This window comes from Thermobia domestica, chromosome 10, assembly GCF_964235325.1.
Source record: "Thermobia domestica chromosome 10, izTheDome1.hap1.1, whole genome shotgun sequence".
Classification (NCBI taxonomy): domain Eukaryota; kingdom Metazoa; phylum Arthropoda; class Insecta; order Zygentoma; family Lepismatidae; genus Thermobia; species Thermobia domestica.
Genome location: NC_137463.1, coordinates 223,509,847 through 223,524,265, shown reverse-complemented (window position 1 = coordinate 223,524,265; position 14,419 = coordinate 223,509,847). Strand labels below are relative to the sequence as shown.

Genomic DNA, 14,419 nt, shown 5'->3' with positions numbered 1-14,419 from the left:
ACCACGAACCACGAACAGCGACCAGATTACACGAGACGGTTACAAATAAATGGAAGCCCGAACAGCGACCAGAACTCCAGGCGATTACACAATTACCCAATATATTCAACCCACTGCACAGTACTGTCTCGCTGGCTGCCTATACGAACGGTGTTTGCATCCTTCCTGCGTGTTATCCCTTCTTCGTGCATTGAGATAAATCTGCGTTTTTTTCGCGTATGGGTGATGTATGCACCCAAAGCAAAAACACTTATTTTCTGTTTTTGTTTCTTCTTTCTTCCTGCTCCTTATCACCCTTTCGCTCATTTCCGCAACACATTGTGACAATGTTGTACACGTGATTGATCCAGTTCCGGATGTTCTAATCTCTTCTCATGGGTGCGTTCTACCTCATTGAATTGCGTCGACTATGGATAATATTTCGTACATTTAAACTTTTCCGATATCTCTTCTCGTTCTCGCTGTATTCCACATAATCTCATTTTGACCCAATTTTTATGCCCCTATTTGACCCTTTCAATGTGCTTGTTGGCCGATATAAAAAATACTTGTCGCTTCTTTTTCACTGTTCTTAATGTCTGTGCAATCTTATCACAATCGGTGTGTTACACCTGGGTACCCTGCCTTGTAAGAATTAGTGCCTGAAAATTCACCTCATATTTTAGATTTACTGTTCTGAATAGTGAAAGTAGTTTTATTTATTTCATTTCTTTCTAACTATTGATATTCTTATTTTGTATATTTTAGATATGTTTACCACAAGACCATTACCATGGCAGGAATATTTCTGCTTGGACTCTCTACAGGGAGTGTGTTTCATCAAGAGGATGGTTTGTTCCAACTAAAGGAGCATCAACGCAACTTTCATGTCGATTGTGTAGAAAATTTGTTCAAAATAATCTCTGGGAAGCATGAAACCATTGGAATATATTCAAGTAACCATAGATTAGAGGGGATAATAGATTTTTCGCCTATTATACGAAGACTAGAATTACCTATAATTATCATTAACACTTTAAATGTATCACAAATATACCACCAAGACTTTTACAAGATGTTCCAAGTTTTTGTTTTCACATCAGTGAAAGATTTCTCAACACATTTTAATATTTTAACATATGATAATAAATCACTTGCTTTTCAAGGACTAATTGTTATAATCACTGAACATTATCCCCTTGGACAAAACATGAAACTGCTTCAAGAATTGAGCAGTTCTAACAAGCATAATATCTTTCTTCTCTTATACTCAACAAGTGAGATGAACCTGTATACATTTTCACGTTATTCCTCAACGAACTGCAGAAGCACGAGACTGGTTTATGTAACTAGTTGTAACAAAAGTAATTTATGGGCGAAATCGGTTTTGAACACTCATACGTTATTCAATTTGAATCAGTGTACGGTGCGTGTCAGCTCCATCGATTATCCACCACTATCAATGTTGAAATCTGATACAATTGTAGATGGTGTAGAAGGAAAAATTATTCACACATCAGCAGAGAAAATGAATTTTACTTTATCCGTTCAAGAACCAGAAGATGGGCAAAAATGGGGTTTTAAGTATGAAAATGGAACATTCTGTGGTATAGTTGGAGATGTTGTTCACGGTAGAGCCGATATTGGGGCTGCTGGGCTTTTCCCAATGATCGAAAGAGTAGAAGTGACTGACATTGTTATTACTTACCTTCTGCAAGAAATTATATTTGTAGTTCCGAAAGCTTCACGCATCCCTCCATGGAAAAATATTGTTTTACCTTATAGTAATTGTGTTTGGCTACTCATATGCGCTTTCCATATTTGTTTTACTTTACTTATACTAAGTGTCAAGAAACTGAAGACATACAATAAGGATGTGTTTATTCAAGAGCCTGTATTTAAGATAATATCAGTGTTCCTTGGTATATCAGTACCAAATCAGCCGAAAACTAGATTTCTACGAATGATTTTCATAATATGGACATTTTACTCTCTTATTATTACCGAAGCATATCAGGGTCTATTAGTCACTTTCTTAACCGTTCCAGTATATGAACGAGATATAAATACCCTCGAAGATTTAGTAAATTCTGGCCTCAGTGTTGGTGGACCACACTCAACAAAAGACTTCTTCTCAGACCAAACTGATCCCTTGTCAATGACGATATATAATAATTTTATTCAGTATGTCAATCCACTAGAAAGTTTAAATCGTGTTGCCAAAAACAGAGATTTTGCTTCCGTTTTCGAAATGAATGATTTAAAGTTTCAAACAAGGAAAGATTATGTAGATAAGGATGGTGTATTACTAGTTGCTGCTGTGAAAGGTAATATTTTAACAATTTATTCTGTGTTTATGTTACCAAAATCATCTGCATTAACTTACAATATATATACTTTAACTACAAGAGTATTCGAAACTGGACTCATTTCCAAATGGTATCAAGATATTTTATCCAATAGTCATGTTTTGTATCATCCTCATCGTAACTGTCCAATATCAGTACGAAACTTAAGTGGTGCTTTCTTAATTCTGTTTCTAGGGCTGTTTATAGGTTTAGGCATTATAATTGTCGAGTGTTATTTTGGACGAAAGAAAACATTATTTACATAAGAAGTAGAAATTTGAAAGTATTACAGTGGTTAGGATTTCACCTTGAACTGAATAGCACCGCCAAACAACGTTGCAAACGACAACTTCTGTCACATTGAGATTTTAACAGAACAACATGGAAAACGACATTCCTCTCCACGTAGGTTATTTCTTTTACTATACATAATATCGAGGCTGGCAGCACTCAACAGCCAGTGAAATGAGCGGCAAATCGTCACTCTCTTCCCAGAACAACGTTGAAACCGACGTGATCTCAACCTCGGGTAGTGCTATTCTCTTGCCTGGTGACCAAAATCGTTTAAATAATTGTAAAAAGAGAACATTAATGTGAGTGAGTGGTGAGTGGAAAGATAAATGTCATAAACATGTAAGACATGCTGGAAATCTAGATCTGTCTAAAAGAAAGCGGCCTGTGCCTGACAAACTACCATCTGAAGAGATAAGTAGAACAACGTTGCAACCGACGTACATTAAGTTTGTATGCAGCATTACTGCGAAAACGTTTGTTATTTTATTAACACTACTACAGTACTAACTTTAGCTGCTTATGGTCAATATTCTGACTGAAAACAAAACATTTCGTGGAAGAACATCCTATAGCATTCTTCAAAGCTGGTCGAAGCATACATTGCCAAAAAAGAAAGGTGAAGTTTCCCGGGAACAAACGATACCCTCCGGTGAAAGTACGCTGTTTCCCACCTTTGTATGATGACAAACTCCCAATCAAAGTGGCAAAAAAGGACTTATTAGAAATGTACAAGTATTATAACCCTGAAGAACTTGTGGAATTTTACGAAAATAATTACAGACGAACAATGCTAAACAATCCCTCAAAGGTTTATTCCTTTTTTCTAAAACTTTTCATGTTAACAATGACTAGCAGTTCACTGTATTTTTTACTAACATTCATGTATTCATAAAAATCATATTTTCAAACTGACTACTATACTAGCCCCTTTCTAGTCAGTGTTTAGTATAGCTATCACAAAACAACGTTGCAAGGGCCGTCGCTTACAACGTTGTTTCTGGAATAAATTAATTTAAAACCTCAATAGCTCCGTTAAATGGTACTGTAATAGAAGTTCCAGTTCTATGTAACATCATTTGATAAAAAGACATAGTTTGAATCTGAAAAAGTAAATTTAAAGCCTATTCATAATCAACATATATTAGTTTTTTTCGATTTCTGTAAATTTGGATTGTTGTCACTTGCAACGTTGTTCGGCGGAACCATTCAACTGTATGTCAACGTCTTATACAGTACGACTCTTAAGTTCCAACCAACCAACGAAAAGTTCCTCGGACGCGTTCTATCGAGAAACAGTGATGTGAACTGACCGTCAAGATCATATGATTTCTCCCTGCTAGATTATTTTGTATGGGGTTATCTAGAAATGTAGCTAGCAAGTTGCTCTAGGGGGACAATTACTTACTCAGCGTACTTGGCTTTTTACGTACTAAAATCAAAGCAAAAGGCTTCTTTGAGTAAAGGAGAGCATTAGTTCCAATATACCATACATACATACTATAAATATTACTCACATATAAACATTATTATTATTATTTTCTTCTTCTAAGCCTTTTTCTCCAGTTAACTGGGATCGGCTTTTCAGATCTCTGTCTCCCACCTGTTTCTATCTTGTGCCATATCCGCTGTGACACCATACTACACCATATCATTCTAACACAACCTCCCCACTTCTTCTTTGGCCGGCTTCGAAGTCGTTTCCCACTTCTTGTACAGCATCTACAGTATTCGGTGAGCTACGTATTTCAAATATATTCTTTTTACATGCCCAAACCATCTCAGTCTACTTTCTTGCAGTTTTCCTACTACTGCTGTAACTTTTACTACTCTCTGGACCACTTCATTCTAAATTTTGTTGTTCCGCGTCACTCCACTCATCCACCACAGCATCTTCGTTTCCGCAACATGCAACTTCCATTTCTCTCTTTTCTTCGTCGTCCAACATTCCGCTCCGTATAATAAGGCAGGTCTCACTACTGTTTTGTAAACTTTTCCTTTAAGGCGTATTGGTACCCTGCAACACAACACTCCTGCCGGTATCTTTATGAAACATAGGTCTTGACAGTGGGTGAAGTTATAGTGAAAGGCATTGGAAATATATCAAATAACTATTCATAAAAAAAGGAAAACTGTTTATAGAAGTCCACTTGTTTGACTATGTTTATTTGAGTTGTAGCAGATGTTTCTGCTCTTCGCACAGGTAGAATAACGTGAAACATTGTTTCTTAAAGTTTGACGTTCTCTTCAATAACAAGCCTGCATGAGGCATGGTCCTTCAGTATAAGGTAGAAGCCTAATCACCAAAAACTTTTAATGCTCTCCCACCGGGAATCGAATCCAGGACTATGTACACTCATGTCCAAATTTTTTGTCGCATGTCTATAAATATGTTGTTGTAGGAATATAATTTAATAATGAATTCGCCCGTTATTTCTTATAATATTAGTATCTGTGTAATAGGCAAAGGCATGTATGTGGCAAATTTCATGTCAAAAGAGCAGTAAATAAGAACAATAAAACGAAAATAAAAGTTTCTTGTCCAATTATGAACATTTTGTTTTACTCATTCTAATTTTCGTATTTATAATTCTTTTCCTATGAAATTTACCACAAATATACATTTTCCGATTATACACATAGTATCAGTATTAAAAGTACTCTGCAAAATCATTATTAAATTGTATTCTTACAAGAAGACAGTTATAGATATGCGATTATCATTTTGGACATGCGTGTACATCAAAGTGCACGCACTAGTCTTTATTCCAACGGAGAAAGCTAAAGTGAAATAAATATAACACGAAAAATTTGAATCTTTTAGAAATATCTCCATTTTCCCTTCTGAAGCGGAATTTTCGAATATGCAGAAACCAGTCTTCGATTATGTTTAATGAAGAGATTGTGTATCAAATTTCAACCTTCAACTTAAGCGAACCGCATATTAGGTACTTTGTGGATAAAGAAAGAGAAATTTGAATAATATAGCAGTTTCTCCCTTTCCATTCATAGTGGAATTTTCGAAAACACTAAAACACTGTACTCCTTATTTGAATTTCAAATGTGTACGTGGAATTTCACCCCTCCAACTTCAACGAATCCTTGCATTCAGCAGTTTCTGAGTATAAGGGTTGTTCAAAAAGAAACAAGCCGTAGGCTATTATGTGCACACCGGTGATAGGATGGTAATATTGTTGCGTGTGTAACAAATTGGCGTTAAGACAGGAGCGCGGAAGTTCACAATCCGTCGCTAGAGAGTCACGTGTGCAATCCATGTGACTTATAAAGCTAGCAGGAGCAGACGCCAATCGTCCTGCGCGGTCATGTTAACGTTTTTCTTTGATCATGACGGCCTCCTTCTGATAGACTTCCTGCAGTACGGGACAACAGTGAACGCTCAGCGTTATGCCTAAGCATTGACTAACCTTCGCCAAGTTTTTAAATCGAAACGACCTAGCAAGCTCATCAGTGGGACCAGTTTGTTCTATGACAATGCCCGATCTCATACGGCCAACACAGTCAGGACAGAAATTCAAAGTGGGAGGTTCTCGGTTACCCTCCATACAGTCCAGACCTCTCTCCCTGCAATTGCGCCATTTTTGGTCCTCTTAAAAAAGGCTTTGAGGGTCAAACGATTCATTTGGACAACGATGTCTAGCAGTCTGTTCGGAACTGGTTTGCAACGCAGCTCAGGGAATTCTACGAGACAGCCATTTACACCGTCTTATGTCGCAGTCGGACAAGTGTCTCAATAGCCAGGGTCCATACCTCCAACATACAGTTAGAGTTTCTGTTCCTCGGCCTTCGGCTCGTTTCTTTTTGAACGCTCCTTATAAAGGATAAAACAATAATATTATAGACATTTCACTCATTTCTACCTTTATTAGTAGAAATTTTGAAAACGTAAAAGAAAGAATAACGCTATATAAAAACATGTTAAACAGAAGAGGCATGATATAGATTGGGAAGATGTTCAAGGTCTAGAAAAGAAAATATAACAATAATAAGAAAATGAAAAGAAGCATGCAGGATTAAGAAAGAAAGAAGTGAAAAATTAATGATCTAAAGGAATGGACTTCTAACACATGAATTATGGGAGAGATCGTTTGAATGAATTGAAGGATTAAAATCACAGATATAAGAAATTATTAGGAGAATCAATGATAATAAAATTATATCATGAAACATTGAATACAGAGGAAACGTTAAAATTAACTGCTATTTGGAATAATATATTAAATTATAACAATATCCGATTGTTTCATATTAAAATTTAAAATTATAAAATGTAACAAATAGAATTATATAACAATAATAATTTAATTTTATGAAGATATCTGTTTCAGGTAATGTCTGATGAAGATAACGTTAAGTGATTGAAACTGTTAAAGCTTATTTTAATTTCAATAAATAAGTATATACTTTGGACTGAAAAGTGTTAATTATTTATGTGAAAAACACATATTTCCGTATTCCTAATTAACAGTTTATACACCGAATTTTACACTTCCAAATTAAAGGGATCGGGTCAGATGCTCAAGCATGTTTTGCTCAACCATCAAAATGTGGGACATTTGCTCAAGCATCTTATCTTGCAATTGCTCATGAACTGGAAATCCATGACAGGCGCGAAAATCTTGGCTAATGGCCAGAACGGGGTGGGGGAAGGGGTGAGATTTTCATATATGATAAAATATATGCAGAGTTGCCACAAGTTAGATATCATATTTTCCATATTACGAAGACAAAACACCGTATCTTTGCATTTCAAGGTACAAACTGAATTTCTTTCATTGCTTAAAAGACTTAAGAAAAAGATAATAAGTAATTACAGACGATACATCGTATGTACGAGTTCTTTAATAAATCACATTGATTTCTTAGGTTATGTACAGTGTAATTCAAATGAGCTGTATTGAAGGAAATTATATTAAATTTCCCATTGTTTGAAACAAAATGTTTTATGCGTAGAGCAGTGGCGTATTTAGAGGGGGTCTTCCGGGTTTAATCCTCCCCGAAATGTTATTCACTATATTAAAGTAAATGAAATATCCTGCAGAATTTACTAGATTTAAGGCTATTTCGTTTTGAAAAGAAGGCGTAAAAGTGTTGTCTTTTAAAAACGTGTTTATTAGAAGCGTTCGGTGTAATCCCAAAAATTCTTTCTCGACATTATGTTCGGTAAAACTAATACCATAATCTATATAGTACTACTATATAAAAGAGCGGAAGTGATTTGCTCATCCTTCTTTAGGTAAAAATAAACGTGAAATTTGGACAGAATATTCCTTGGGTGTATTCCACTAGCGCACAAAGAAATGAAAGAAAGTGCTTATGGTATCGCGAACACAAAATATTCGATGCTGCGTGTAATGTATCAGCGATCGTAGAAGAAAAAAAGGACTTCAAAGAATGATATTGTAACGTGTTTCTGAGTAAGTGATTACGTAATTACACTTCTACTCGGCAGAGGTTACTTCTGTCTTGAGCAATTTGATAGCCACGAGAAGCTCTCGCTGGTCAATAGATGGAATGACAAGTATTGTCAGCTGATTGCAGGCTTGCTGCGGGGTAAGCCTGCATAATAGTTAAGAATAAAATTTATTAAATTGTTTCTTCGATCTAATGTAACCTACAAAAGTATAGTTTCGGCGATGTGTTTAGGTTTTTGAATTTTAAGGGTTTAAGAAGACATGTGGAGGAGCTTATGAATGATGGAAGTTAATTATAGTGTTGCGCTAAATTATTTAGTTGAAATTGTGTTTCGTATGTGTAAATTGTGGTAATTAGAGTGGAATGGCTAAAACAGTAATTGGGCAGTGTTCTAGTGCTGTATGGGGAATAATTGGAGGTCGAAATATGTAACTTCTTTTTGGTGTGTGGAAGGAGATTTTAAATTATTTTCGTCCCCTCTTTATTTTTTGTAGATGCTGATCTACTTCCCCTTTTCTTGATTAGGATCCCCACGTGGTTCGGATCCCAAGGAAGAGCCTTTATAGCCGTAAGTAATGGTAGTAATCCATAGTCATATAGAGCGCATTACCCATTTGACAATACCCAATACTTTAAAATTGGTGCGACGGAAATGTTTAGTGTAGAATTCTTACGTAACTTCTTGTATTAATAATTTTTGGAAAGAGTTAATTGAACTATTTGAAAGGTCTGTTAAAAGCTGTTGCAACTGGAGTGGAATTTAATGTTAATGAAAGAGATTAAATTTTGATATAAATTCTAAATTTGTTGAACGTAGTTGCAGCCTTTACTTTTCGTATGTTAAAGGAAATAGGTTATTTCGGTGTCAGAAAAATAAAAATTAAAGAATTATTGTTTGAGATTTCGGAAGTTAAAATTCGTCGTTACTTTACGTAATTGTTTGAAAAATTGCTTATTTGAAATTTGCTAACTATAATTCTCGTTAATTGTTAGTTTAGTACATGTTCTTGTTGTTAATTCTATTTTGGCGTTATAATAAAACTTCTTACAGTTGGAAAGGTGTGTTTTGCATATATTTCCTGAAACTAAAAATAAGCTTAGTTGCTACAAGAAAAAAGAAAGTTTTGGCTTCTCTGCTACCGAAACAGAAACACGACTTGTTATCCATAATTATGTGCTTGTAATGGGTTTGGAAGCTGGTGGGAGTGTTTGTCCCGGATCTGATATATAGTTTCTATAAATTGGAAAGAGACTATTTGGTTTTTACCAGTGGCTAAACTAATCACCTGAACATATGGTATGTGCAACATACAAATTAGTACCTTAGCAGATTCGACGTCTGTTTCGGTCTAGGAATTTGAGTGTATTTAAATTAAATGAACATTATAAAACTGCAGAGAAAATTGAATTAAATATATGTCAAAATTAATTTGGATAAGTGTGCATCTTAACAGTGCAGTTAGCATAGGTTGTAGTACATTTTGTTTGAATTGTAGAAGGAGAAGAAATTTTTTAGATCTGGAATCGTTTGGCCATTGTAGAGATGAACACTGGTCAGAATAACATTAATTTTGATAATTTAGAGATGAGTAGCTCTAATTGTGAAGAGGGGTTCACCGGATATGTCACCTTCGAAAATCCCTGTTATCAAAGTTTGGAAACTAGAACAGAGACGAATAATGTTGGTGCAGTTCACAGTAGTCCACGTATTCGTTCTTCTTCAGTACCGGGCACTGATAAACATATTGTCTGTACTGATAGACGTATTGTAGGCAATCGTTATGCACAAAATGAACTCTGGCATTTTGACTTTAAGATACTTGCGACGGAAGGTGTGTATAAAGCCTTATTAGCTGAAACTAATCAGTTACCAATCGTAGATGGGACCAAAATAGAAATGACATTTCAATTCTTGTTGAACTTAGAAAAAATAATGTGAAGTAAGGAATTACCAGTATATGTTATATTGATTGCTAGTCTTTCTCGGACCAAAGATGAATTTAATTATATGTTGCAATCCATGATCGGTACTGAATCCCTTTGGCAGGATATTTGTCGTCAATTAGTGATCAAGTTTATCTCACTTCTGGCCAGAACGCAATTTATGCGCCTGGACTTCTACAGGGTCATGCGTGAAAATCAGACACTGTATGATTTCGTTGAAGAAAAGCTATCTATTATCCATGTATTTCATATGAACTTTGAAGAACGGGTAATTTGTAATCTCATTTGTAGTATGGTAAGTCCTATGGTGCACAAATTCTTTAATTGTAGAATTATTTCTATAACATTTGAACAACTTGAGGACGCAGCTATTCATTTTGATAGTATGTATCGGTATAATTACGATTGTTACAAATTACGTAATGCTGTAGGATCGGTTAGGGATAACGTATCAAAAACTTCCCTTAAGGGAAAAGATAATAAATCAGCTGTTTGTAATGTTGTTAGTCAACTTATTAGAGAAGGTAAAATATTAAATTCTGTTGACACGGGTAATATGAATGTAAATGTAGGTCAAAATAAAAACGTAATAGTTGGGAGTGGAAATTCTGCGTCTTCTTCCGTAAGTGGAGGACAGTTTCAAAAATCATCGGATACCATTTGGAAGAATACAGTATCGAGTTCTTCTGGTTCACGGAAAAATTTTCAAAAAGGGAACAGTGTCACAAGTAAACAGTCAAAATCTAGGTCAGTGGTGGACAATGCTAAAAATCAAGCTGTAAATACTTCTCGTGGGAACAGTATTGGTGAGAATCGCTTGTCAGTGCCTGCATATATAAAAGGGAAAGTAGTTAATACGCTAATAGACACTGGAAGCGAATCGTGTTTTGTCAGTCAAAGTTTCTTTCGGAATCTGCAAAAACAATGCAACATTAAGGAAGTAGACATTAGTTTACAAGTGGTTGGACTTGGTGAACAACAGGTTACTGTGACATTACGCGTGCGCTTGTATTTTCAAATGGGATATCAGCAGTTTTCAGAGAACTTTTATATAGTACCATCTTCGGAATTTAAACATTTACTAGGGAATAGTTTCCATCGAAAATATTAGGCTGTTATTGATGTGTCTCTTGGATTGTATAAGATCCAAGTTAGGAACCTAGTTATACCTATAAATAAGCCAGGTAGTTCACAACAGTCTACTCCTCGTCCAATGCTTTTGTCTTCTAGGGATAGCGTAGTTGATCCCAGTACTCTCAGGTGGGGATGAGGTGGCGGCTTGATTCCCTAGAAACCCTCAAAATCTTGTATATGGGACTTCACGACAGGCAGTTGCTGATCATCAGTTGGCGGCAGAGTTGGAAACTTATGTCGAAAATGAGGTGTTACAGATCTCTGATTCCAAAAATGATGCGGCACAATTAGAAGGTAGTTATAAGGTTTCTGAGGAACTCTTAGATAAAAATCCTTGTTTACAGGAATATGTTAATGATTTAGTAACCTCTTTTTCAGATGTACTTACGAATGATTTAGGTTGTGTAAAGGATTTTTATTACAATATAGAGTTAATAGACAATACCCCGGTAAGAATTCAACAATCTTACAGTATACTAAGTCATAAACAGAAGGAATTGGATAAATTTATTCAGGACCTAATTAAAGATGGAGAAGTGGGAGAGACTACTTAATCTCCCTTTTCGAGTCTGTTTTTTCTCGTTGAGAATAGGGATCATAGTAAAAGACTACTAGTGGCGTACGGTGAAGTGAACAAAAAGATCCTAACACACAACTTTCCGGCACCTAGCCTTGAAAATGTTATTTCTAGCATTGCTAACAACCATATTTTTATGAAAAGCCATCTGAATAAAAGTTTTCATCAGTGTAGGCTTACGGAGGAGAGTAAGAAGATAACTGCATTTGTTACCAAAAATAAAATGTATCATATCAAACGCCTCCCTATGGTCATGTCCACTTCTCCTCACATTTTAAGTCATTGTAAATTCTTGATGGTTTGGTAGATCATTTAGAAATATTTTATGACGATGTTTTGATTTTTACCCCCGATGTTGAGTCTCATAAGAAGTTAGTTGAAGAAGTACTAAATAAATTTAGGAAATTTAGCTTAACAGTTTCACCTTCTAAGACAAGAATATAATGTCTAGGATTTCAATTTGAACGTGGAACCATTTGTATCGATGAGGACCGTTTGGAAACAATTAAAAACTTAGCAAAGCCTAAAAACAGGAAAGGTTTGAATAGAGTTTGTGCGTGTTTTTAATTTTTTCTAAATTTTTACATAATTTTGCTAAACTCATTGCTTTTTGGCAAGAGATGCGTTCTGCAAAAGTTCCCTTTCGGTGGACTACCGAACATGATGATGCTTTTCAGAAATTGAAAGTTGCCTTTTGTGATAATGAAATTCTCAAGGTTACAGATATTAATTCTAGTTTTGTTGTACATTGCGATTCATCTTTGAAAAATGACAGTGCAATTCTATCACATTGTAATAAAAGATGGAAATTTAATGCTTGTTCATATGTTTTCAAGACCAATACCTTCATTTGATTGGAGTAAAAATGTGTATGAGTTGGAAACAAAGGCTTTATCTCTTGCTTTAGAACGCTTTGAGTATTATTTACATAATTCCTTTGTTGTTTATACAGATTCTAAAGCTTTGTCCTTTTTGTTGCATAACCATTAGCAGCAGAAGAAATATGGGACTTTAATGGAAATTATTTCTCAATTCAGTATTCGAATAGTTCATATTAGAACAAGTGTTAATACAACCGCTGACTTTTTGTCACACATAAGTAATCACTTAGAATTTTAAACCAATGATCCTGATACACCAGAAATAATTAAAGATAGAGGTAAAAATGTAAATGTAAGTTTTGTTAACTTTTAGAAATTGCCGCTATTGAATAAACCTTTGAAAAAACATCAACAATCAGACTCAGAATTGAAAGAAATTATTAGTAAATTAAAAAAGAAGGAAAGCGTTGATTCATACATCTTACGTGATGGTATTTTATTGAAGAAAACTAAAAGCAAGATAAGAGATAGTGATAGAGTAGCTATTCCTAAGAGTGGTACCCACCATCTTAGATTATTTTCATTCTCAATTAATCAATGATGCGCACTGAGGTATAAGAAAAACCACTTCGGCCATAGCTAAGCGCTGTACCTGGCACAATATGTTTTTGAATATACAAGATTTTGTGAGATCGTGTCCTGTGTGTCAGCGAATAAATGATAGGAATAACTTACCTCAATTGAATTACTACACTAGACACGTTAAAACTCTAAATAATAATTTCTTTATTGATGTCGCCGGTAAATGGCCTAGTAGCTAAGGTTATAAATATGTTTTGGTCATAATAGATGCATGTAGTAAATCTGTATTTTTGGAAAGTATGAGAAAATTGTCTAGTAGGGTCATTTGTAATAAGTTAATGGAAATATTTTTAAGGTACGACTGTGTCTCTAGGGTGGTTCATGATGGCGCATCTTATTTTGCCACAAAATACTTCACGTATTTCTTGTATAGCCTAGGAATACAAGACGTGAAAACTTCACCATACAACCCGTCTCCGAATATCTGCGAGCGCACGATTCGTAGCTGTAAAGGAATTCTAAAGGCGTACATTGATACGAATCACCGCAATTGGGCTCAATTGTTACCTAAGATAGCATTTTCTATCAATGTTAGTCTTAATGAAACTACTGGCGTGACGCCATGTGAGATCTACTATGGTAGAACAATGTATAATCCACTCGACGTTAAGTAGCTTGTAGATCTGGGTATTTTGGATAACGAAGTTGATAAATCAGTCAAATATGTTATAATTAAGAAAAATCTAGAGAATGCATGGAAAAGACGAGAAAATGTTTATGCCAAGAGACACTTACCTGTTACCTTTGAAATCGGGGATCAAGTGCTTACTAAAAGGTTCATGAAAGCATCTTTAGATAAACACTTCAATCCGAAATTAGCTGAAGTTTGGGAAGGTCCTTATTCGATAATTGGTAAACCGACAATTAACACTGTGTGGTTAGAGAAAATAGATAACCTACAGATAAAAATTAAAAGGCACGTTCAATATTGTAAGAAATACATTCAACCTAGAAATGCACAACCATGAACAGAAAAAATGAGGGTAAATTGAAAATACGTATGTTATAAATTTAAAGGTTAATATTTTAACTTGTTTATATGTATATTATGTTTGTTTCGATTGTGTTTGTCGATTATTTTGGTGTATCCTTGAGGAAATGTCCCTTGTCTCGGTCCGAAAGTCTTTTATGGTCATGTGAGGTATTATGGAGAGGAAAGAGGTTCCCAAGTTCATTCCATGCAAATTACTTCCCTCGAGCTCCATTGTTGCCGACTTACAGGTTCAAACTAACTTACATTTCCTCCCCTC

General features: G+C 35.1%; 1 protein-coding gene across 1 annotated transcript; it reads left to right on the top strand.

Moving 5' to 3' along the window:
- The first annotated feature begins 1,441 nt into the window (after positions 1-1,441).
- LOC145661799 (glutamate receptor ionotropic, kainate glr-3-like) lies at positions 1,442-11,683 on the top strand. The gene is made up of 2 exons (XM_081727133.1): positions 1,442-2,306; positions 11,508-11,683. Exons 1-2 carry the CDS (start codon positions 1,442-1,444, stop codon positions 11,681-11,683), a joined length of 1,041 nt encoding a protein of 346 aa, XP_081583259.1.
- Positions 11,684-14,419: the final 2,736 nt, after the last annotated feature.

Excerpts from the sequence above, each read along its gene's own strand:
- LOC145661799 (XM_081727133.1), top strand. The coding sequence starts at position 1,442 with ATGTTGAAATCTGATACAATTGTAGATGGTGTAGAAGGAAAAATTATT. Across the intron at positions 2,307-11,507 it reads ACTAGTTGCTGCTGTGAAAG|ATGTACTTACGAATGATTTA; the intron begins GTAATATTTTAA and ends CCTCTTTTTCAG.